We start from the raw sequence: 25,976 nt of genomic DNA on the forward strand, positions 1-25,976 counted from the left end.
GTTGCAAAGCTCTTTTTCTGCTGAACGCAGCCAAAGGCACTCGCTTTTGTCGTGAAGCAAGTTTGTGGAAATATATGAATAGAAAAAAATTTTATTTATATATGTAATTTAATTTAAATTTAACTTAATTTTCTACTTAGGAAAATGTATATTTTGAAATATAAAGATCGACGTGTTTGAAAACTTTGTTTCCGTGCCATCGAATGTATTCGTTTTAACTTCTCTTCAATAATATATATACAGATATAATTTATATATTATATACAACTATTTATAAATAATATATTATTTATATTATTTATAAATATATCAATTATATATATATATATAAATAATATATAATGTTGTATATATATTTTTTTACGCTTATACGATCGATCGCGAATAAAATACGAAAAGAATATACATATATAAAAAAAATTTAAAAACAGAAGAATATGTATGACGAAATAAAAACCATCTTATTTATCAAAATTTTTTCCGCTTTATTTAATTTTAAAATAAACTGCAGAGGACTATACTTCTTACTTTAAAAATATTTCTTTATACTTACAGAGGAATTTTTTTTCTTTTTATTATTTTTATTAATCTGTCTTGCAAGAAATGATTTTAGATTCACAAGTACGTGAAAAGATTGTTGCAATTGAATCATGAATGTATGAAATATATTGCGAATAAAAGATGCCAGGAGTGTGGAATCTATCGCTTTTGTAGCAAAGGATTACTCGTGCAAATTGCGTTGTTTTTATCCTGCACTTTTATTTTGAAACAAATATTTGCTCTTCCACTTTTATCGTTTTGCTGAAAAAGACTTTCTTTTATTCATATAACCCGAGATGTACTGTGGGATAATTGGAGAATTAAGAGACGCCTGGAGCAGAAACGCGCGCCCAAAGAGGTCTCCGCTGAATAATAAATGTGGCTAGGTTTATCTTTATAACATTTTCTTGCAGGTCCGCCTACGACAACCTCACCAAAACGAAAGTAGCCATAAAAAAAATCTCGCCTTTCGAACATCAAACGTATAGTCAGAGAACCTTAAGAGAAATAAAAATTCTTACAAGGTTTAAGCACGAGAACGTAAGTTGGACGCCCCAACAATTTGCACTAAGCGTACCTTTTACAAAGTAAAGTTATTAATATATTGCGTTCTTTTTCGCAATAGATAATAGATATAAGGGATATATTAAGAGCGCCGACTATGGAGCAAATGAAAGACGTATATATCGTTCAATGTCTGATGGAAACTGATCTCTATAAATTACTAAAGACACAAGTAAGTATTGGCATGAATTCTGTAGATCTGCGTTAAAGACTAAAGAGAAAAACAAAACACTACAAATTTAACGAAACGTCCAAATAAAATTCTCGTTTTGCAGGCTATTAGTAACGATCACATATGTTATTTTCTGTACCAAATATTGCGGGGGTTGAAGTATATACACTCGGCGAACGTGTTACATAGAGATCTGAAGCCGAGTAATCTGCTGTTGAATACCACCTGTGACCTTAAGATCTGCGATTTCGGTCTAGCGAGAGTCGCGGATCCGGAGCACAATCATGCGGGTTTCCTCACGGAATACGTGGCGACGAGGTGGTACAGAGCTCCGGAAATTATGCTTAACTCCAAGGTATTCGTCTCACAAGTGAAAACGCATTCAAGGAATGAGAACCATGCATATTTCACACGTCTACGTGGCTCTAACATAGTTCTCTTAACACAGGGTTATACCAAATCCATAGACATTTGGTCGGTAGGTTGCATCCTGGCGGAGATGCTCTCGAGACGAGCGATATTCCCCGGCAAACACTATTTAGATCAGTTGAATCATATTCTCGGTGTTCTCGGATCGCCCTCGCCGGAGGATCTCGAGTGCATCATAAATGAGAAAGTACTGGATGCTTACATCTACCTGTTTTTTTGCATCGCACTTTATGCGCTCGTTGACTCGCATCTTACATTTATAACATAATGATATTAAAGCGTTCTGATTTTAGGCACGGAATTATCTCCAATCGTTGCCATATAAGCCAAAGGTTCCGTGGACGAGTCTTTTCCCCAATGCCGATCCAAGAGCCTTGGACCTCCTAGACAAAATGTTGACGTTCAATCCTAATAAGCGTATCGTGGTGGAAGATGCGTTGGCACATCCCTACTTGGAGCAATATTATGACCCTGGCGATGAGGTATATTTCTATATGCAGTAAAATTGCCATCACGAATGTTAATTGTAATTACAAGTAATGTTGTTACTCGTAAATTTCAGCCTGTGGCAGAGGAGCCGTTTAAGTTCGACATGGAGTTGGATGATCTTCCAAAAGAAGTATTAAAACAATATATTTTTGAGGAGACTCTATTGTTCCAAAAAAATCATCAAGAGAACGCTATGTAGTCGACTGGTAATTGTTAAATTCGTCTTTTATCGTATCGCCAGTCTCTTGATGCGCCGACAATCGAATGTTACTTCCCTTTCTTTTCATCAGGCATGCTGTTGCCAGAATCGCAATAGCGGATACGCGTGATGAACTGAAAAAAGAATAGAATGGAACGGAAAACGAACAATAACGGGATTGGTATGAAGAAAGCGTACTTTTAACAATCATCGCCACTTCATCGCCGCTCGAATTGCCGATGATACAAAAATACTAGGATGTTGATGAAAGATTTAGTTCAGCGATCAACGAACGATTAATCGAGCCGATTAATCGGGTGAGTGAAACAGTCGCAATGCCGCGCATACGCTTGTACATTCGCATGTCCTTACTCGGAGAAAGCAAATATAGTGTTTCTTATGTTATACCGAACATAGCATAATATCAATTGGTACAACATGTATTTTTTATTTATCATCGTCGTACCGTATCGTACCATACCGTCTGTCTGTGATTTAATTGCGAGCGTGACGAGGCGTGACACGCGAAACACTTTATCTTCATTTCATCGTTTCTTCTCGAATTATTTCTTTTACCTTCTGAAAGTGAAATGGCTGAGATTACAACGTGTAATTATGTGGCGTAACTAAGGCAATATATTCGGCTTATCGTGCCTCGATGTTTTCCGATATCGGAAATATCGTAGATATCGAGAATATCGATACACTAAACGTTCGCTCTACGTCTACGAGATTCGAACACTTGTAGCGCATTCGTATAATTCATTTGGTATGATGTTTTTCGTCTTATGTGTGTACGTATGACTGTGTTTGCGTGCGTACGTACGTACGTGTGTGGCAGAATTTCTTTTGGTATTTAATCTGTTTATAATAGTCAACGTTATAGCAAATACGCGACGTGCAATAATCGGCGCGTTCACGAAAATATTAGTATATAATTTATGTTAAAAAGAGAATCGTGATCTTCTTTCTGAGCGTGTGATAGTAACGACGGCGCCCGAGTCATGAGAACTAAAGTGAAAATTTGAATAACGTGTAGAAGGAAGTCCCAAGTTAGTATTTCGGAAATTTTACAAAATGTTATTACATCGTTTGAACCTCTCATCTGCTCTTAGAGCCACCCAAAATTAATATCGTAATCCAAAATCTATTTACGATAAAGTCAATTTGAATTGCTATAGAAATCGAATTCGCTGACAGATATCAATAGCTCCATTCGGCCTTACTGTGAATACATAGAGAATTTTTTTAATCCTATTCCCAAGAAAACTATAGGTTGTGAGAGACGAGGTAAAAATTAAGAAAAAAAGAAGTGAAGGAAAAAAATACTAAAACAGGGACAAAGTATTTACTTCCTCTATTAACTGTTACCGATCTTCACCTTCTTCGATAATCTAATAATAATAATTAAAGAATTAAAAAATAAATTAATAATAAAAATTCATTGCTCGTAAGATTCTTATCTAGATCTAAGATGCATTTCTAGTGATTACGGATTCTCGTTGAGGCTGATTCATGCTGATGCGCCTCGCCTCCTTCTTAAGAATGCGAGGAACATAACAGCGAATAATGTTCTATCATTACCATAATGTCATGATTTCAATCTCCGCGTCTCCGATTTAATACATATTTATCTTCCTTCGATGTTTATCCGTTGTGCGAATTCGTTTGGCAAATTGTCGTGGGCAAAAGAGTTAAGGAATCTCTCGCGGTTTACAGTTTTCTTGCGCGGTACAAGTTTCGATTATAAAACGCGAATAAATTACAATTAGGTGGCAAGTATAAGTTCGATTACCTCACGACGTACACACAGGCATAATCTCTTCCAAAATGAAATTACCAGGTGAATCCTTTATAACAACAGATTCTAAATTAGGTCATTTCACGTTAGTTGATGGTATTGGATGACGAATTCAGATGGTTTTAGTTGTACGTGTAACTCAAAGTAAAGTAAATGTATATCAATCTTCTAATGATCTACGGATGGATCTTAGTCGTTATTTGAGTATTCCACATGCGAGTACAAAGAACTACTTCCGATAGATACATACATATGTATTGTGCTTCTATTTCTTACAAGTTTCTCTTCCCGTGATAGAGTTGAATTAAAAATTTAAATTAAATTGATATACTAAATCTTGCACTTGAGATTTCTGAAAACCGTATACTCATAATGTATAGTGAGTGTAATCTCTCTATGGAGTTTAATTCGTCTTGACAGAAAACCAGTTCATACCAGTTCACGATAATATGTTAGAATTTAAATACACAATATATATTCAGCTATTTTCTCCCTGTAAAACGCTGGCTCCGCCCGCGGAGTCTTTTATGACCTTATGTCACTACTGCAGAGTTAAATAAGACACCTGTTACATCAACGGATGCGATCCATATATCAAGTCCTTTTGAAGAATGCTCTCTCACGTCTGAGGCCTTTTAAACAGTTCGTATAATATCGTAGATCATGGGCAAGCGATAATAAAATCGTGCGCTCAGCGAAATTGTAAGCCGACGAGAAATCGAAGCTCTCGCTGTCAATGATAATTGGATACGTAGTACATACATATAGATTCCTAAATAACACAACAGCGCCTGCAAAGCACTAAAAAAGCGCTTATATGCATGTATACACTCTAGCGCTTTCTTAACACTTTGTAGGCGCTGTGTTACTTGGGTTGTGATACAAGGTGAAAAACAAGTGTTTTGGGGAAAATGCTGAGATGATGAACGTAGAACGTTACGCGTAATATATCGATGAGACATTATCGATATCATCTGGCCTAATATACTTAAAGTTATGTATGTGTACTTGTTGTTGTTGCCGATTCTTGTATATCCGATGCATTCACGGAATATTTTCGTCTGTCGATTTTCGATGTTATTTCGACGGCTATATCATTGAACTTGTAAAGAAGAGTAGAAAGAGAGGCAGCGGAGCGAGATGGAAGAGTAATATGCCGTTTCCTCAACTAATTGTAGAATGACAGTTGTTAATTTTTGAGTTAACGAGTGATTGACTATTATTTAGCGTTTTTACGTAGAATAGAAGTGAAGGAGGGAAGGAAAAAGAAGCCTTTGAAGAGAAAGGGCCGCACGACCGCCTCTTCAACGACGGGCAAGATCGGATTTTTCACATTGTGCGCAGCAAACGTATGCAGATATGTGCGGCAAGAATTCCATCGCGGGAAGATGTATTTATACCATCGCAATCAACGCTTGAAACAATTTGGGACGCAAAAGCCTATAAAGCTGCGATTCAACTGAGTGGCCCTTTTAGCTTTTCGATTAAATAAAAAGGTCAGCATTTCGTCTCCCCAGATTGTTTCTATCCCTCGGTTTCTTGTCGTTCCAATTCTAATCATATCGAATCCCCGAACGGCAATATCGTGAAAGATATCGTCTTGTCCGTTTCAATTGTGTCGCTGTGAATCATTGATAGTTTCTTGTCGCCGAAGCTGCATTCATAGCGTTTATAAAACGACGGTAAATTTATCTTATTATTTAACAAGATTGTAGAGCTGAAACCGTAATGCTTTTAATCAGAGTGGATTATTCTGCCGCGTTGGATCGATCACATTAATCGGATTTGCTCCTCAGATATGCTAAATTTATAATATTCAGAGAAATTTCATTGAAAATAGGGCGATTCAATGAATACAATAAATTAAGTAATCAGAAAGCCAAAATTAAAATAGATTAAATTTTAATTCTACTTATAACGAACATAATTTTATGTTCGACGTAAAATTATCGTGTGGGTGAAGGGATAATCGAATATACGGATAAAATTAAATACGTAATTTTTAATGCGTTGTTCATTCGATAAATATGAAACATGATACAGTATAAGAGATTAAAAATTAGCCACAAAAGCGGTGAATGGATCATTTCGATATTTATAATCAAATCGAATACAATCACTTCGATTTGGAATTATTTTTTCAAAAATATAATATTGAACGGAGAAATTTATAAACGAGAACCTATGAATGTAGCTAAGCAGCCATTTAAGAAATAAATGTACTTACTGTGTTCTTTACCCGATTTCTTTATTACCTCGATTGCTGTTCCAAATAATTGTTATCCGTAACGAATCGTCATAATTCATGTTAATTAATCATTATCGATTATTGTATTTTAAATAGCTATTCCAGTTATTATTGTGCTAATATAAAAAGAAACTATTGGCCAATTATCTTCACTGTGTTATTTGTCCCTGTAAAGTTTTTAATTTTAAATTACGAAGCAATAATTTCTGTAAGTTTCGTTTTTGGTTACATCATGTTGAAAAATAATAAAGTAAAATTTTAATGCGCTTTTCGCATAATTTTTCACAATTTATCGAGTCACACCGTCAAAATTTATCAACCAGAAAATTCGACGATAAGAGAATATATCAGAGAAATGGTATAAATGTAACACAGCATAGATTATCATTATTTATTATTTAATTCTTTCATCACTCTTTTGTTGCAGTAATATATTATCCTGAATCATCAGAAATGCTTTTACAAAATATCTCACTTCATCAATTCATCTGAAAAACGCGATGTTGTTCCGAGAGCTTACGGAACTATACTTTCGTATGATATTCTTTGTGCAAAAGATACATTGTTTTATATCATAATTTCGAAGCAATATAAGAGAAATTTCTTCGAAATTTTTCTTTTCCCATAATTGCACAAATATTTCGGTTAAAGTACTTAATTGTTCAAAGTACTCCGTTTTTCTTTTCTGTTCACAGAAATATACATCAGTTTGTAGACACATGATCTATGTCATAATCAAATTTACACGCGATATTATCGGAAGCATTCATTATCTGTCTAATAATAATAAAAAACAATAATGGTTATTACTGGAAGATCGATCATTAACGTATAGTATAAAATAAAAATTTTTTATATATCAATATTTTCCTCTTCTCATGATATATGCATGTGTAAAAAAAATTGCAATCTTTTCAATGATGAAAAAAGAAAAACTTCACATTAAGCCAGTAAATTATGTAAACTTGAATACATATATACCCACATGCTAATTTAAAACTATATTCCACCGTAGCCGATATAAAATGTTACGAAAAAATCTTAAAACAATACATCTGCGCTTTTTACAATTTTCGAGCTTTTAAACAATTAGATTGTTCGTATAGGAATCAATCTCCGCCACTATTGTCTTTTGTGTATTTGTCGTTTTTTACTTCTATTCTCAATGGAGAACGTCCTCTGGTGTGATTTCCGATACGTGATCGCAGGTCACCGCCTTTTAGAGTACTCCTCAAATCGCGACTGTTTGATGACCTTTAAAAAAAATACAGAATTCATGAATTTGCTTGCAGATGTATATGTCAAAGTACATGTAATAATAAATTATACGCATACGTTTAAAAAAGATGCGCATTTTCCCAAAGATACTGAAGGCATACATTAAAAATATTATTGTATATCACAATTTATATAACACAAAGTATTATATACGCTCTACATGTATTCATCTACATTTTAACAAAATCAGCAAGATGAAAAATATTGTCGGAACATTTAATTTGAAAAATTAATTAGAATATATGAAATATTTATTCCAATAAAAATTGATAAGAAAATACATTGCAATTGTGGAGATTTTTGATAACCAAGCGACTTCAGTGAAACACATACTGCCTCCGTTTTTTGCCAACTTGTAGTTGAAAATTAAAATATACGATTGAAAAAAATTATGCTGTTTGTCATATCTTAGGTAGATAACATTAACTAAATTATTTCCTTACCTGCTTTTTAAATAGCTGTCACTAGCTTCGCTTTTTGCATGATTTAGTCTTGCCCACACAGTGGACGCAATACGCGGTTTGGGCGGGACTACTTTTATCACACTGCCTTTAGGGCCCTGAATCTCCTTTGCAAGCACGTCTTCTTCGCTGCTGTCCTCTTCATCTTCATTGTGTTCACCTTCTTCATCTTCTTGCTCCTCTCCTTCTTCTCGCTCTTCCTCTGTGTTTATCTGGCCTAGCCTCTGTTCCTCCTTGTCTTCTTCATGTCCATCCTCTTCCGATTCCTGCCATTCTCCTTCTTCTCTTTCCATCGAGTGTATTTCTTTCACATTCTGATGGCCCTGCTGCCGAATTATCCCAGAATTATCGCGTTTCGAATTTATTGCGATCGTATTTGTGACCACTACTTGAATGGGCTCGCGATATTGTACTTTCGCTTTCGGTTTTCCTAGCTTTGATCGTAAGTCACCGCTGTTATTTAAGTTATTCAGAATCATCTAAAAGAAAAAAATACATCTTGGATATAACTTGTGGAACACATTAAGAAAAAATTTGTTTAATGATAAAAAACTAACTTGGACTCGAAGTTTCGCCCGACGCTTCTGTACTTTTTCCTCCTCATCATCGGCGTGCATTCGCATGCGAGGAATTTTACTCCGTTTACACCAACTCTCATCACTATCACTATCGCTCGAACTAGCCTCACCCGATTCTTCAGCTTTCACCATATCCTTTTCCGGGTATTTGAGACCCAATCTTTCCTTTATGCTACGTCCTTGGTCTTTAACACCATTTCTTGATGGGAGAAAATCATCCTCTACAACATCGTTCAAACCCCACGTCTCGGACAACGCACCCCATGGATTTTTTGTTTGATCCTGATTTTGATCCTCGTCCAATGATTTACGTTTATTTTGTTTTATTTGCTTGTACATACGCTTACGAGATTCCGTTAAAATTCCTTTGAGACCTACATATTTACATAGAAACAAAATCATTTTATCATCTGTCCTCATGATTTTTAATTCTAATTTGATTTTGCTATACATAATTGCATTTACCTCCAAAGTTGGGATTTCCATACTTTTTATAGTATTCACTTCTTTTCTCTGCGTTGACCTGTTTTTTGTCCGCCTTAGTAGCGAATCTCAAGTAGATTCCTTTACATTTTGGATAATCGATACCTTTTCTCCATGTACCAGGAGGTAATGGATAATCGATATCTTTAATGCTAATGCAATTGTCTTCCTTTCCATTCTTGTCTGCACTGATAGATTCGTTTTCTTCATCTGCTTTCACTGTGTCATCTTTCGTATTCTCAGAATCGTTGTTCTCTCGATCCGAATATTTTACGATACTGCCTAAAATTCTCCTAGATAATCCCATCATAGCTTTAGCTGCTGTGTCTTTATCAAACCAGACTACATTGCCTGTAATATTACAAATTATATATCAAAATGTCAGTGGCAAATGATATGGTGTCATTTTATTTCAAATAAAATCAAATTTTTGAAGCATACATGATACATCGTTGATCCATTCAATTGACATTGGATCATAATCTTGGAAATATTTAAATACATCTTTGGTGCTCATATCTTCAGTTCCTCTCATGTGAATTACATTCAATCTAACGTTCTTTACGTTCTCATCGTCCGCAATACCCATGCTGCAAGCATTACATAAGAATATGAAACAACAGCAATTATTTTTATCAAATCAATTTACCGAATCAATTAAATATCTTATACCTGCTATACAGATCATCTTCTAGTGATAATTCCTTGCATTTTTCCGTCAAGCCAAAACGTTTTGCTCGTTCCTCTAACTTCAATCTTTCCTCTTTGCTAAATATATCTATGCCTGACATGTCTATTGATTTTTCAGAATTACTCTCTAATGTCTGTATCTAAAAGAATTTAGAAGTGTAATTTGAAGCACACCTAAAAATATTATATTAACGACATACATATCAATTAAAATCATTCATTTCTGTTACCTGTAATTCTGGCTTTAATATTGCTTCGGATCTCTCTATTTTATTGAAAGGCACCATCTCGACGTCTGAAGGTTCGTCGTACTCGTCCATTGTGTAAACACGATACAAATGCGTTAGACGCTTAAATATCGCTAGGAAAAATCGATAGGTATCACTAATTTCACAGACGATCCGATCGTTCTGCGAATAACGGCTTCTACCATCAAATGGAGGTAATAAGTTTACAGTTTACAAATATAACTTAACCATAACACGGCGACCGTATATCTGCTATAGCCAGGTGTAGACAGGCTGGCCTGCTATAGCTACAGCTGGGATGATGATGGACAATGATAAATCACCACGATAACATCAATAAGTCTGTTCTATTTGTAGCTGATTGTGAGTTACACGTTTTGCCAAGAAATGACGCGTAACCAATCACCTCTTGGATGTGACAGGTGCGTTCAGTCAATACAACGATTGAGTCAGAGAGAAATCTGAAAGCGGCCACACTGTCCTTTTTTGTATAAAGATATTTTTTATACTGGTCACGTGATCAAAATTGATGCTTGAGTCGAGCGTCAGCATGAAGACACCTTTAGGGTATGTTTACATGGGAGCATCATCGTCGAAGTGTCAGAACATGCGCAGTGATATGCTGGATTCACCCTGCATCCGATTTGCGTCGTACGACGCTCCGCAACCAATCAGGAAACAGGATTCCGATGATACGAGGCAAAATCCATTGGAATCCTATTTTCTGATTGGTTGCAAAGCGTCGTACGACGCACATATAATATATCTAATGGCTGCTGGAGGTCGATTCTGTATCTTCATTCTTCAATCAAGGTGAAAATTACAAAAGTGAACAAATTTACTAGAGGTGCGTTCCGTATCGCGCATGATGTGCATGATGCATCCATTGTCCTTGTTTAACATTTGGTGAGCAACAAGGATAAACGATGCATTATGCACATCATGCGAGAAACGGAACGCACCCTAGGTGTTGACCAATGAAATTATCAATATTCTAGTAAATTCACTCACTTTTGTAATTTTCACCTCGTTTCGAGATATAAGCGGGGAGCACAGACTCTTGCATAATGCATAAAACATGAGACATAAGAAATTGAACCAACCAGAGTTCTCTATTACATGGAAGGAAAAGAAACGGAGAACTTCGATTGGTATATATTCTTATGCATTACGTGTTATGCGTTATGCAAGAGTCTGTGCTCCCCGCTATAGAATCGATCCCCTGGATCCTCATACGGGCAACAGTGCTTTGACACCGAACACAAATTGGTAAAAAGCCGGTTGTGGGGGTAAAATTTACTCCCATAATTAATATTTCAATAAATCGTTTTCAGCAGCTTAATTGCTTATCGTCTTATCCCATAATGATGCATTGATATATAATATTGTATCCAAACTTGATTATACAATCTTTTGATTTCATATTCAAAATAAATATAAATAACTTGAGCGATGCTCAGTAGCCGATTTGATTATAGCCGATCAAAATCTGTCTTGAGAACACAAAAAGCAATAAAACAAAATTATAACGTATTCGGCCCGAGCGGATTTGCACCAATCAGCTGGGTAGCAATCATGTAACTTTTTTGCTAGAGCGGAAACGTGAAAAGTGCAAATTTTTATGTATGTATATATATTCGTACATTTACAGGGTGAATATTAATGGATGTCCCAACCTTTTACCATGGGAAGTGAGTTATCAACTATACACCATTTAGATAATCATAGCTCAGTCGATAACTTACTTCCTATGGTAAAAGATTGAGACATCCATTAACATTCACTCTGTATATACGCACACATGCATATAAGGAATTTTCACTTTTCACGTTTCCGCCCTAACGAAATAGTTACATGATCGCTACCCAGGATTGAATTAATAACGTTAATGATGCTCTCCTATTGGTAGAATATTGGTAACGCCAACCAATAAGTCAATCAATAAGTAGAACATTATCCAATCCAAATCGGTGCAAATTCGCTCGGGTATCCATATACATGTATGAAATTTTTTAATTCTATAACTTTACATATGGTAAAGGTGTTACGTAAGCAAAAGTCCATTTTATCCTGATTTTACAAAATCAGCAAATGATCGAGTAACTGATATAATAATTTATTTAAATTTAAGCAGCGATAAAATCGTAAATAAATTACAATAGAGTTTAGTAACAAGCAAAAAATATTACGTAAAATCAAGAATAATTCACACAAATTTATAAGATTATAGTTAGCATGCAAAGCTATTTTCTACAATCAAATATGAAAATTTTCTGCATGATTATTTAAATAAAAAAATCAATGTTGATTAAATAAATTTCTCAAAATTACTTTTGTTTTGAATAATCATACTTTAATAAAAAAAAAAAAACAATACATAAATATAAGAAGAAGTTTAGAAATAATTACTACGTCATTGATTTATTATTCATTGTTGATTGTTTTACAGTCCTCTGATAAATAAGATGGTAATTAACTTTAACTTTTAAATGGCCATCGCAAGAAGGCGCCGAAAGAGATATCATATGTTATTATATTATCATAGAATAATATAATTAATATTTTTAGGTAGACGTAGGTATTTGTTTTGAGATTTGAGAAAATAAGAATAAGAATTAAAGATTCGCGAGTCTCGCAACCTCACACTGTCGATAATCTGAAATGAACCCCTACCCATGAACAGCATAAAGTTGCAGCAACATTACATGTTGCAGCGATATTCTGTGCTGTATGGAATTTAATTTTTTTCGCCTTGTTATCCTCATATAGAGTCTTTGTCTCAACACTTCCCCCTCCTTTCCGAAGATACTAACCGATCTCGTTATATTAAACGGTCGAACGTCTGCAATTATATTATCCATTATCGGCGTCTCGCGCTTTGCTCGGAGGGGACGGTAGATGCTATGGAGAATGCGAAGCAACCGCTTAATAGAGAGACAGACATGGGCTGCGGATAGTATCATAGCAGGACAGTACATTTAAGAGAAAATCGCGTGTGATATATTTTTCGATACGTCTGATATATTTAGGCTGCGGTCCACTTAGCGCTTTAAACGCTACAGAACATTTGTAGCACTGACATGACTGGTCCATTTGATATTTCGGAACGCTCCTAGCAATTCTGATTACGTCATCAATACGTTATCATTTTTGCTCCCGCTTCGCTCCAACTGCCTCACCTCGGAAGGTGGGTTGGCTGAAGCGTTCACGTAGTAATTGTAGCATTTGAAACAGTAATGGGCCAATCGGAGCGTATTAACGTTTGAGCGTAATGTTCAGAGCATTTAAAAGAAGCAAGTGGACTGTAGCCTTAGATGTGGCGGAAAGAAACTTCGCGCGTCTGCTTAAACATATCAGCAACGTATAAATACTTTCGCTAGATTTTCGAATTAGATTGGCCGCTCGATCGGGTTTGTGAGACTGTGGCACCGTATTTTTTGTTAAAATGTCAGAAAACGGAATGCCAATATCCGAATTGGTGAGTAACTTTTGTGTACGCTTGAGCAGAAATCGACAAATATTAAAGCACTTTTTGTCACCCCCCTTTTCGTTTTTTATAAAAAAATGTACAAAATGTCTGATAAATTAATAAAGACAAATTAAGAAAGATTTTTTTCACTTATGATTAAAAAGTAAATTACATTTCTTTACGAATCAAGCATCAGAGAAAGTAAATTTTTTTTGTATAATTGTATTCGAATCAAGTCCAGTAAGTCTAATAAAGTTCCAATTTAGAACTTGATATTAAAAAGCATACGTTATATTAACGATTGCTAATAAATAAATAATAATTAAAAATTGCAAACTTTCCTCCATATAATAATTTCTAAAGAAAAATTAATTGCGAAATGACCATCAGGCAATCTAATTATTATTAATAGATAAAAAATGTGATCAAAGCAGAACATATCATAATTAAATAACATATTGTTTTAAAAAAATTCTATTCTCCATATTTTAATTTTTATAAAAACTGATTTACAAAAATTCTATTCTCCATATTTTAATTTTTATAAAGATTTTTATGTATTTGCAGCTACTAAAAAAGAATATAAGATTAAAAAATTCTATCGCTCACAGATTTTAAATAATCAAGGACTTTATTTTGGACAAAAAGTATAAATAATTTACAACTTTTTTCTTTTACTTTATTTACGGAATGAAAACATAAAAATTATCATTCAGATTTGAGTAAATCTTCTCAGCTAGAAATAAACGTCAAGCGATGTTGAATCAACATCGATTCAATGTCTAAACCAGCATAGATTTCTCTCTCATTTTTTTGCTGTAAATTAATGAAATCGTTCGATAATAAGTATTATCAATAAATTTTATGTATTTTATGTCACTTAAAATTGTACATTATAAAAGAAACTTCATATCATCACATTTATTTTCATTGTAAAAGAAAGGAAGATACCTTAAAATAGCCAAAATTCTCTCCGATCAGAAATTTAAAAAACGAAGTTTTTTCCATAGTATTTTTCCATAGTATTTTTTCCATAGTTTTTTCCATAGTATTTTTCCATAGTACTTTTTAGTATATGCAGAAGAAAAAATTAACATTATATGCAGAAGAAAAAATTAACGTTATAATGCTGAGAAGTGCTGTGCAAATTACTGATAACAATAAAACGTTTTATTGTTATCAGCAATTTTTCTAACGTTACACGAAGAGAATTTTTCGTTATTTTTTACCGCAAAATTCATTACAAATTTCATCGATCATGTTTGGTAATAAGCTTGGGACAACTTGACAATAATGAAATATTATCAGTAACGATAGATTTTTTGAAATATACAAGAGATTTTTTATAAATGATGTAGTAAAAATTATAATGCAGATTGTAAAATGTTTTGAAGTGAGTAAGTTCTAGCGTAGCTAGAGACACACAACGAAAATAACCGATAAATATCGATTACAATCGATCAATTACTATGTTACATGGTAAAATTATAAGTGACTAAATCAGATTAAAAATATCATTCTGTATGGTAAAAATTGTATATAAGCTATTTTATATATTAATGACTACTTAGCATCTATTCTTTTAAAATAATAAAGAATTATAAACTGCGTAACATATTTTAAAATGTTGAAATTTTACTATACCCTTTAGTAAAATTAATAAAATATATTACATATCTTATTATGACACATATTAGTAAATTAAAGAAACTCATATACAATTCTTTGAAATACTATGTTGTCCTACTATTATCATGATTTTCAGGCTAAATTCTAAGAGAAAATTCTCTCCGTGTAAATTCTCTCCATGTACCTAGCATTATAATAAATGCATACTCTAAATGTTTCAATTTTCTTTATTTTTGTACAATCAGCATGCTTATCTAATATCTATAAATATATAGATATATTAAAAAATTAAAACATGTACAAGTGGTATTATAAATGTTATTTTTCTCTTAATTCCATATCAATAAGAAATACTGTATGAAATTCGTTTGTTAGGTTTCTGTTTGGGGAGAATTTTGGTCATTTTTAGATACCCTCCTTTATAATGTTACACGTATATTGCGAATAATATAAATTTACGTTACTATATATACAAAAATTCAAAGCAAAGTTTCTAAAATTTGAAAAGTGATGGAATTTTTGTTATCACTTTTCATCAAAACCATATCTCTTTTCAGTATAAAATCCTACAAGAAATATTTATTATTTGTTAATCAAAATTTATTATTCATATAATATGTTGATAACTGTAAATAAATTGTAAACTATTTAAACTATATAACATATTTCAATATATACGTCTATATAATATATAGAAAAAATTTTCTAAATACCTCTAATAAACAGCGCGAACATTGTTATATAAATTTTATATTTATCTTTACATTATCATCGAACGTCAGCCTTATAAAAACCTAAAACCTTGAATGAATTTTACATCATTGTGATCTGTTTCCGATATGATGACATATCGAATATTTATCTCGATACATATCTATATTTTGCAATCTTCTTGCAATTACATTATTTTTCGAATTAATAATAAATACAGGAGCATGTGTAAACCAAACACAAGTTCTACCCAAGTAGCACATGCAGCGTCTATACAAAATATTAAAAAGACACTAAAAAAAATATATTAGCGCTTTATTAACGCTTTACAGGCGCTGCTGTGCTATTAGAGTGAGTGAGAGAGAGAGAGAGAGAGAGAGAGAGTGTGTGCAATTATCTCTCTCTCTATTCAACAATTCATATGTATGTACATAAAATGATAGACTTCAGTAGTTTGACTTCAGATTAAGTCATCTTCAGTAGTAATATGGTTATAAATGCCGTATATGTATAATGATATTTAAGATAATTCAATCGTGTCATAAATTACGTTAGCACATGATATTTCAAAAAATTGTATATTCAACCTTCAAGCTGAATTAAACTCTTTAAAATTTTTCTAAGTTATATGCAAAAGTTCGTGTTGTAGGTGCATGGAAAAATATCCAGTGATTTTTTATCAACTCCTCTCATACAACATCTTGCAAGAATCAATTTTTCAGTAAATAGTTAATCGATCTTCAAATTCGTCTTTTTACATTTGATAATCCTTGTTTTATATTTGTACTTAGAACTTGCGTTTGGCTTATATGTGCTTGTATTAATTATTGACAATAGAGAGCCATTATCTTTTATAATTCTGTTTTTGAATTGAGTTATAATGCTTCACGCAAGCAATGGAATCTTCCCTATAAATCTTCTAACATGACATCGTCGAGGAAAGTTCCAGCTCATATTATCGACAAGCGTTTAACGCGTTTGTCAGAGTATGTCGGTCGAAGCTTTGTTTGCTTAGTATGAGTATCGCAATCAATAAAAATACGAGATGAGAATTACTTAGGTATACAAAGATACACTTCATGAGATAAACGTGCGAACAGAGAATAGTCTATAAAATATTTTAAGATTTGTGTATGTGTGTGTGATTTTGTTTTGGTCAGCATTAATTACACTGCTCGACGTGATTTTTGCTGTTTGAATAAAAGATATCACTTCCGATGTATTTTCGCGCGCTGAACACGAATCCGGTAATGAAATTGCTCTATCGCATTAGCTAGGTTTGTGAGAATAGTGAAGTTAAAGGTGTCAAAATTAATGTTTTTTTGACATATTTGTGATTTTTTTGCTAGCGAAATAAATTTTTTTTTCTACTTTTATTTACGCTATCTTAAAGTGCCAACTTTTATTTTTAAAATATATTTTTTTTAACACCGTACGTTTTTTTTCACTGAGATAATTTCTGCGTAGTCACGCAAAGAAAAACGTTCTGTGTCAAAAATGTTTTTGAGGAAAAAATTTTAAGAACTGTGTAATGATTTTAGTAGCAAAACTTTTAAGGTCACTAAATACGAATCTGAAATCAAATTTTCGAAATTCAAAGTGGAAGATCCAACATGGAAAAATTTGTCATCGCAAAAAAATGTTTATCATTAAAATTTGTCATTTGCGCTTTAATTTAATTTAAAAAATATTGTTTACAATATTAATTTCGGAATTTTAAACATTTGTAAAAGAATTTCAAATTTAAATTAAGTAAAAAATTTTTATTAACTTCTTTTTTTTAAAAAACATTTTTGGTACAAAACGTTTTTCTTTGTAACTACGCGATTATCTCGGTGAAAAAAAAACGTACGGCGTTAAAAAAATATCTTTAAAGACAAAAGTTGGCTCTTTAAGATGCCGTAAATAAAAGTAAAAAAAAAAATTTATTTCGCTACCAAAAAAAAAAGAAATATGTCAATTTTGACGCTTTTAACTTCACTTTTCTCAAAAACGTGACGTGATAGAACAATTTCATTGCCGGATTCGTGTTCAGCGCGCGAAAATACATCGGAAATGGTATCTTTTATTCAAACAGCAAAAAAGAAAGTCTTAAAACGTCAGACAGTGTTATTACAGCCACGACTAATGTTCACGTAGAAGGCTATAAAATTAATAAGTAATTGTCGATAAATCTTTTCTGGAAGCAAATGTGACTGAATTTTCATTTAATCATAACTGTTCGGATAAAAAAAGACGATCGTTATGTAATGCTTCAACAATTCTCGCATCGTTTTGTATTGACCTTATTCCATTAATACTAATTGGTACCGGTCGGCGCATACCACGGAAATAGTGAATTTGTTACAAGAAATAGATATTATCAGTAAAGCTTATGTAATGCAAAAGCAAGTTTATGCAGCAAGTTTTTTGTGTTAAGATAGATCTAGAAACGTTCACGTCCAAGACACGTGCACATAATAACTCGCGAAAGAGATTTTTATTTTTATTTTCTCTTAAGTGTGTGTAACTTCATATAATTATAGTACATTTAGATATTTTAAAATTTGTAGAATATTTCATATTAAAGAGAAATGCTGGAAAATAATTTACAATTTATATCTATCGGGATAAAGTGCTCCTCACAAAAACGGATAATTCTTTTTCGTAGGATTTATTATGATAATACATGTATATTATATTATAACTTCTCATTAACATAATTTGCGGATTGTATTATTTTACCATAAAAATTTCAATAACAATTCTCTTAGACTTTCTTAATTAAATTAAGCAAAATACAGGACTCTTGTTATTAAATAGAGTTGAGATTAACAGGGCAATAAGAGTCAAATAAAAAGATCAAATTTAGAATAAATAATTAGAGAATAACACGCATTCTACAATAAGCCATTAGTTATAAATCAGAAGTTAGAAGCTGGAAACTGACTAATCACAGTCATCAATTTCCAGCTTCTAACTTCTGATTTTTGACTAATGGCTTATTATAGAATGGCCATTAAGTACATGTATTAAGAAAAATTACAATTTTCATAAATTACATATCTTCACATGTTTCGGCTACGAGATTGAGCTATCTTCACATGTATGACAGTTCAAAAATCAAAAAAAAAACGTAAAACGCAATAAAATTAAACGAGAAAGTCGTCAATAGATCTTGAGAAGCCAAATGAATATTTTCCAGAGCAACAAGAATTGCTCATAAACAATTGAAAGATCGTGTGGAGAGAGCATCTGAATTATTCTGAATATTCCGCGAGGCCAAAGGTTTGGCCTCACGAGATATTCAGAATAATTCAGATGTTCTCTCCATACGATCTTTCAACTGTTTGTGAACAATTCTTGTTGTTTTAAAAAATATTCATTTACTTTCAACTTGTAATTTTTCTTAATACATGTAACTCTAATTATTTATTGTAAATTTAATATTTTTATTCGATTCTTATTGTCCTGTTAATCTAACAATTTTCTTAATTAAACCAATAAATTATCTTAATTTATTAGTATAAAAGCTTTTATCTCACGCTCCCGGATTTAGGATTTTATAGAATATTGACAGACCTCTTCTCACAATTATTTTTCAATTTGTACTTAAGTGACACTGCGGTTATTTGACTGATCAACCATATATGTGCCAACAATACAACGTATCAAGAATATAATTGAAAGAATAATTATTCCTGATCTACTAGGAACTTTTGATTTTTTAATTTGTTGCTGAAGATGCGGATTCGCAACGTTCAATTAAGTAAATTGAATAAAGAATATTTATATTAATTAATTACCGCTCTAATTGACAAGCTTTGATTCTCATTAGCTATTGTTCTATATATATTTTAATTCTTTTTTACAATTTTGTGAGTCCTTTAGAATTTAGAATCTTATTTATTTTTAATCACGATTATACTTTAAAACAAGTGTATATATTATCACATGAAAATAGCAAGACGTGTTTTATAATGAAATCACGTCTTACTGTTTTTCATATTTTCATACGATAAATCATAATTGTAAATTACGGTTTACGTGAATTTTATAATTGATAATTACTTAATATATTCAATTAAATTTTAAAACACAATGCTGAATATAAAGACATTCATTTTGTGTTTTAAATTAATTTATTTTTCGACAAAGTTTTATAATATTAAAAACAATATTACAAGATCAATAGGCAACTAAGAGCTACACAGTTGTTATTAATGTACGTTATAATTCTCCTTTATTCTTCTTCTGTACATATAATTTCGACGTTTCGGCTGCTTTTTTCAGCCATATCTTTGGTATATTTTTTGTAATATTAATATTATGTTTCAACGGCGGTTTGCCTCATAATATATTTTCTATTTGATATCCATTTTTGTAGTATTTTTAATCGTGCACTGAGAAAAAAAAGTTGCTGTTTCAAAAAAATATTAGTTGATTCAACTAAATGTAACGGTCACGGACTGTCAAGCAAATATTTGTTAACTCAACTAAATATTTGTTAATTCAAACAAATAACATATTTTAAATTACAAGATTTTGTTAATCTAAATATATAAATATTCGAACTAAATAATCATTACGAACTAAACGCATTTAGTCAAGTTAACAATTTTTTTTTCTCAGTGTGTAATCATCATTTTTTATTCTTTGATCTTTCAGAATAGAGACAATTCAACGGTCATTCCAATAACAAAGGAAGCAACGAACGACACGAATAGAAATCCTGAGATTACTTATGGTATTGATGACGTTCCGCCATGGTATTTGTGTTTATTCATGGCATTACAGGTTTTGTACATCTCTACTTTTTGTTTTATTTTCGTATTTAATTTTTATTTGAATTGATTAAACGAATTATTTAAAATGTATATACGTTATCAACCTCATATAAATAAAAATGCAACCAATATTCCAAAAAAGAGAATAAAAAATACAAACCAAACGTCATGTCTTATATATGATTTCATATGAATAGGAAGCTTGCGCTTTTATTGCGAGGCATTTACTTTGCGAGATAAGAATGGAGACGCGTTAACGAGTGTTAAAAGTATATTGCAACATCTTACGTATTGTCTTGTGCTATAAATTTTATGATGGAAAACATCATTATGTTGATTTTATTTACATGACTTTTGAAAATATACACACATAATACGTACACATAAATGACCTAATATAGTTGTTTAACTTGATATCATTGAACAAGCAATCACACTATTGAACGAATTAGGAAAGAGCAAAATAGAGAGACAGAGAGATGGAGAGAGAGAGAGAGAGAGAGAGAGAGAGAGAGAGAGAGAGAGAGATACAGCACTCTTTTATCGTAATTAAACAATTCAAATACAATTTTCTGAATCTAATGCAAGTATCATTTTTTTATTATTGAAAGTGCAATGTAAATAAAACAAATGTTTTTCTAGCATTATTTAACCATGATTGGCGCCATCGTTTCTATCCCTTTCATTCTGACGCCAGCCCTCTGTATGGCCGAAGATGACCCCGCAAGGAGTCATATTATTTCTACCATGATCTTTGTTACTGGTTTAGTGACGTTTATTCAAACTACTATAGGATGTAGGTAAGTGTATAAAATTCTACAACAAGACAGAATATATTTATAAAGAATTTTATATATGTACAGTAATTATTGCATACGAATTTATTTGGTTCAACAAAAGTTAGATACATAGTTACAAACAACTGCTATTATATATCCAAATCAATTTTTGCACTTATCTCTAATACTTTTAAAAAAAATTAAAAAATGTGATTATGTCTTTATAAGTACCTATAAATTAAACAGAATAATAAAACCATGTCTTATATTTAAAAAATTAACTAAATAATTAAGAATCTATTTATAGGTAATTTTAAATGGAGTTTATTTTATTAAAATTTTTTATTTTATAAATGATAATTTTTTATGTTTTCACTTAAAAAAAGTCAATTTTATATTGTCCAAAAGTTCTTACTAAAGAAATATCTGTTATTTTTTAAGTCATTTTTTAGGCTGAAAAACATTTATAATATATTCTAATGACTATTTCTCTATTTGCAAATATAATATAAAATTTAACATTACTTGGTACGCTTGTAGGAATACCGATCACAAATTTTAATCGCAAAGAAATGTATGTTTTCATTAGGTTGCCATTGGTACAGGGTGGTACCATATCATTCTTGGTGCCAACTTTGGCGATATTGAATCTGCCGCAGTGGCAGTGTCCTGCACCGGAAGTTCTCGAGCAAATGTCCCACGAAAACCGCACCGAGCTCTGGCAAATTCGAATGAGAGAACTGTCAGGTGCCATCGCTGTTTCCGCCTTGTTCCAAGTGATCATTGGATTTGGAGGTAAGCGCCTTTTAATTATCAAATCTGTTGCGTAATACAATTTTTGTTCTCTTTATTTAATTCATCTTTTTATCTTAAGATGTTAAAAATGCATTTGCATGCAGGTATCGTCGGATATTTGTTGAAATTTATAACTCCGTTGACAATTGTGCCGACGGTTTCGCTAGTTGGACTATCACTCTTCGAAAACGCAGCGGATGCCGCGTCTCAGCATTGGGGCATCGCAGCTGGGTATGTTTGTGCGGCATAAGTGATATAGACATATATGCGTGTATATGTATAATAATAATTATGACTAAAAGGTTTTCTACAATAAGCCATTACCTAAGCTGTAAATCTTAAACCGTAAGAAATTGATCAATTACAACTGTTGAATGTTCAATGGAACAATAAACGGTCTGTAAATTTCGTTTCGACATGCTCTTTGATATACGATATTCTGTCTGGCTGATTGATTATCCAATTGTGCAGCTTTTTTAAAATAGACCTTCGTTCAAGGACCTTGGCCAAGCAGACGAGGATCAGATGCGCGTCATGGACGAACGGCCAGCTATATTTTGCCACGTTCGTTGCGCTCGCTTGCACATTTGCATATCCTTCTCTGACACATAACAAAACAATTCTCAAGCCAACTCTATACTCATTTTATCAGCATTTCATTTCATCTTCGGGAAATGCTCGTGAAAAGCGACTATAATTGATCAATTTCTTGTGACTTAAAAAATTGTAAACTCAGATAAATTTTGAAAGCCTCTAATTCTTAGGATTAAAATCTAATAAAATTAGATATCTTATAGGATTTAATGAATGCTCGTGTATACTTTTAGAACAATAATACTACTGACAACATGTTCTCAAATAATGGTCAACATTCCATTTCCGTTTCTAATATATCGTAAGGGCCACGGACTCCACGTTATTTGGTTCGAATTGTTCAAACTCTTCCCAGTAAGGATCAAGAGAGAACGATTCTAAATTTCGTAATGATAATGCGAATTACGGTAGAATAAATAAATGATGATTCTTGAGTTTCTATTTTAAGCATTTCTTTTTATATTTTTTTTATTCAAAGGTATTTATATCCGTAGAAATTTTGCGTCTATTTACGAAATTGCAGATCGTTGTTTCAGAATAAAAAATTCATATATGAAAATATCGCCAATATTTATTCATGTATATTTAGAGTACTTGTTGCATTAGGTTTTGCTGACGATAGTTGTCATGTGGATAATCTGCACCATACTAACAGTGACCGATACACTACCGTTTGGTCATCCCGCCAGATCGGATAGTAAATTGAGAATTATAAGCGACTCACCCTGGTTTCGGGTACCGTATCCTGGACAGTGGGGCGTACCCACCGTAACATTGTCAGGAGTACTTGGTATGTTAGCAGGAGTATTAGCGTGCACTGTCGAGTCCATCAGTTACTATCCGACCACCGCGAGAATGTGTGGTAGGTATATTCGTTTTAGAAACGATTTCTTCATGATTTTTCCTTTTAGAGCCATTTCTAATTTATAAGTGCTAATAATGAGGTGGTGACTCTTTCCAGGAAGAATCTTTTGTCATCAATAAAAACGACCTAAATAAAATAAGACTTGTTAAGAACAAAATTGTTGTTAATAATGAGCTTGTGATTTATCGAGAAACTTTCAGGAGCTCCGCCGCCGCCGGTTCATGCGATCAACCGTGGTATCGGTATAGAAGGTCTGGGTACGATACTGGCCGGACTTTGGGGTAGCGGCAATGGGACAAATACATTCGGCGAGAATGTCGGAACGATAGGTAACGATTATACTTTTGAACCGCGAGTTTAATGCAGATTTTTGGTTTAACAGCATTATCTGATAGAACGTAATGAAAACAATTTATAGGGGTCACCAAAGTCGGCAGCCGCAGAGTCATACAATGGGCGTGCTTTCTGATGCTTCTGCAAGGTGTAATCAGCAAATTTGGTGCGGTATTCATTATAATTCCCGAGCCGATAGTTGGTGGAATATTCTGCGTCATGTTTGGAATGATTTGTGCTTTCGGTGAGCATAAATTAGTTCTACGTTCTCAATTGCGAAATACTTTTATTTATGAATATTAAATCTCAGAGCTGTAAAAGAGAGAGAAGGGGCCGTCTGCATTCAGATGATATACGTAAATGTTAAACGAGATATATATAATATAAATCAAATATAAATAAAATGTCAATGAGCCTCCGCAGTTGTTGGTGCGTGAATAATTTATGAAGCAATAAAATATATTATTTACGCATCACCAAAAATCGAAGGCTTATATTAACATATTTTACTATATTTGATTTATTCTCATTGCTATAAAACTATTTTTATTTTTATATATTAATTAAACGAAATATGTAAAACTTATATTATTATAAAAAGATTTCATAAAAAAGATAGCAAATTTATTCATAGTACTTATAATTTAGATGTATAATATAAGTAATTAGAAAACTGCTTTTAATTAAAAAAAATTACTGTTTTCTTTCTTCTTTATTATTTATTTCATCTTTTATATATTTTCTTCTTTGTTATTTTTATTTTATTTTTAATCCGCAGTTCTTTTTTTTCAGGTCTGTCGGCATTACAATACGTTAATCTCAATTCCTCGAGAAACTTATTCATTTTGGGCTTGTCCATGTTTTTCCCTTTGGTGAGTACACTCCCCAGGATAAAATTTGTATTTATTGCAATTACATTAATTTTTGCTATTTACATCCCTAGCAGCACAATTAATTGGCGAACATGGTTAAACATTGGCATACATTGGGGATATATTGGGCCAATGTTGCGCCGATGAATTGTGCTGCTAGGGATGCATAAACACTTTCATATATAAATTACGTATCTATATATTTATAGGCAAGAGTGAATGCACGCATGTGATTTTATGATCTATTTCAGGTCCTGTCGAAGTGGCTGATTAAATATCCGGACACAATACAAACAGGAAGTGCCGTAGTGGACAGCGTATTCACCGTATTACTCAGCACCACTATTCTAGTAGGTGGTGCGTTAGGCTGTTTACTGGATAACATTATCCCAGGTACTATTGATAATAATAATGGGATATATGTGCTTATTGATTTATTTATTTAAATTTATAAGGTAATGCAAAAGATCGCGGATTGGAGGCTTGGGCAAGAGAAATGGAATTGACTGATGGCGCGATTGACAAAAAAACTGACAAAGCGTCTGATGCTGAGTACGTCCAGAATACTTTTGACTTTCCGTTCGGAATGAGTCTGCTGAGAAGGTGTTATTAATACATATTATAGATTTTATCTATATATAATATATACGACGTGCAGTTAATATTTAAGTTAATATTTTTCAGATGGAAATGGACATCATATGTGCCGTTTTTACCTACTTACCAAAAGTTATAAGTGCGTTAAAATTAAATAACACAACTACCTCATGTGCGTACACTTGGTCTGTCGTAAGATATGATCTTTAAATTGGAAAATGTGATATGTAAAAAATCAACAGATGTAATACCACAATGTTATACAAAATTTTATAACACATAATATAATTACCGTTCCTAATCTTAATTTCAGTCATATCATATTTGCTTTGTCAAATCATTATGAATAATAACAATTTCATGCATGAAGGTCTTCTCTATCTCTT

At 32.5% G+C, this 25,976-nt stretch overlaps 3 protein-coding genes across 5 annotated transcripts in view; 2 read left to right on the plus strand and 1 right to left on the minus strand.

Annotated features, from left to right (window-relative positions):
* The window catches only part of rl (Mitogen-activated protein kinase rl), a 10,401-nt gene extending 7,845 nt beyond the window's left edge, over nt 1-2,556 (plus strand). Inside the window, exons 2-9 of the mRNA XM_018515212.1 lie at nt 726-729; nt 954-1,080; nt 1,166-1,276; nt 1,380-1,631; nt 1,725-1,892; nt 1,999-2,187; nt 2,268-2,400; nt 2,485-2,556. Of these exons, the coding sequence (XP_018370714.1) occupies nt 726-729; nt 954-1,080; nt 1,166-1,276; nt 1,380-1,631; nt 1,725-1,892; nt 1,999-2,187; nt 2,268-2,393 (977 nt within the window). The 3' untranslated portion in view covers nt 2,394-2,400; nt 2,485-2,556. The remainder of the gene's footprint in view (nt 1-725; nt 730-953; nt 1,081-1,165; nt 1,277-1,379; nt 1,632-1,724; nt 1,893-1,998; nt 2,188-2,267; nt 2,401-2,484) is intronic.
* A 121-nt stretch (nt 2,557-2,677) lies between these two features.
* On the plus strand, nt 2,678-25,976 carry LOC108766125 (solute carrier family 23 member 1). Of its 3 annotated transcripts, none has more exons than XM_018515211.1 (13): nt 2,678-2,710; nt 20,637-20,765; nt 21,398-21,555; nt 22,124-22,329; nt 22,434-22,560; nt 23,157-23,277; nt 23,530-23,785; nt 23,989-24,117; nt 24,207-24,365; nt 24,914-24,993; nt 25,245-25,386; nt 25,449-25,596; nt 25,678-25,976. In XM_018515211.1, the coding sequence occupies exons 2-13, from the start codon at nt 20,754-20,756 to the stop codon at nt 25,727-25,729; spliced, it is 1,590 nt and encodes a 529-aa protein (XP_018370713.1). In that variant the 5' UTR covers nt 2,678-2,710; nt 20,637-20,753; the 3' UTR covers nt 25,730-25,976. The 3 variants fall into 3 exon arrangements, with proteins under 3 accessions (XP_018370713.1, XP_018370711.1, XP_018370712.1); XM_018515209.1 differs by lacking the exon at nt 2,678-2,710 and adding an exon at nt 13,274-13,658; XM_018515210.1 differs by lacking the exon at nt 2,678-2,710 and having other exon boundaries at nt 20,637-20,715; nt 25,678-25,975.
* LOC108766124 (nuclear cap-binding protein subunit 3) lies at nt 7,327-10,661 on the minus strand. Its single transcript, XM_018515208.1, has 7 exons — nt 10,163-10,661; nt 9,915-10,072; nt 9,684-9,832; nt 9,225-9,593; nt 8,739-9,133; nt 8,164-8,660; nt 7,327-7,696 (listed from the first exon to the last, which is right to left on the minus strand). The coding sequence occupies exons 1-7, from the start codon at nt 10,250-10,252 to the stop codon at nt 7,552-7,554; spliced, it is 1,803 nt and encodes a 600-aa protein (XP_018370710.1). The 5' UTR covers nt 10,253-10,661; the 3' UTR covers nt 7,327-7,551.

This window comes from Trachymyrmex cornetzi, unplaced genomic scaffold (assembly GCF_001594075.2).
Source record: "Trachymyrmex cornetzi isolate Tcor2-1 unplaced genomic scaffold, Tcor1.1 scaffold57, whole genome shotgun sequence".
NCBI classification, from domain to species: Eukaryota; Metazoa; Arthropoda; class Insecta; order Hymenoptera; family Formicidae; genus Trachymyrmex; species Trachymyrmex cornetzi.

Coding starts and splice junctions, on each gene's coding strand:
- LOC108766124 (XM_018515208.1), bottom strand. CDS start 10,252: ATGGACGAGTACGACGAACCTTCAGACGTCGAGATGGTGCCTTTCAAT. Junction 9,833..9,914: donor GAAGATGATCTGTATAGCAG/GTATAAGATATT, acceptor TAATGCTTGCAG/CATGGGTATTGCGGACGATG. Junction 7,697..8,163: donor GACAGCTATTTAAAAAGCAG/GTAAGGAAATAA, acceptor TTTTTTTTAAAG/GTCATCAAACAGTCGCGATT.
- LOC108766125 (XM_018515209.1), top strand. CDS start 13,626: ATGTCAGAAAACGGAATGCCAATATCCGAATTG. Junction 23,786..23,988: donor GACCACCGCGAGAATGTGTG/GTAGGTATATTC, acceptor AGAAACTTTCAG/GAGCTCCGCCGCCGCCGGTT. Junction 25,597..25,677: donor GGAATGAGTCTGCTGAGAAG/GTGTTATTAATA, acceptor AATATTTTTCAG/ATGGAAATGGACATCATATG.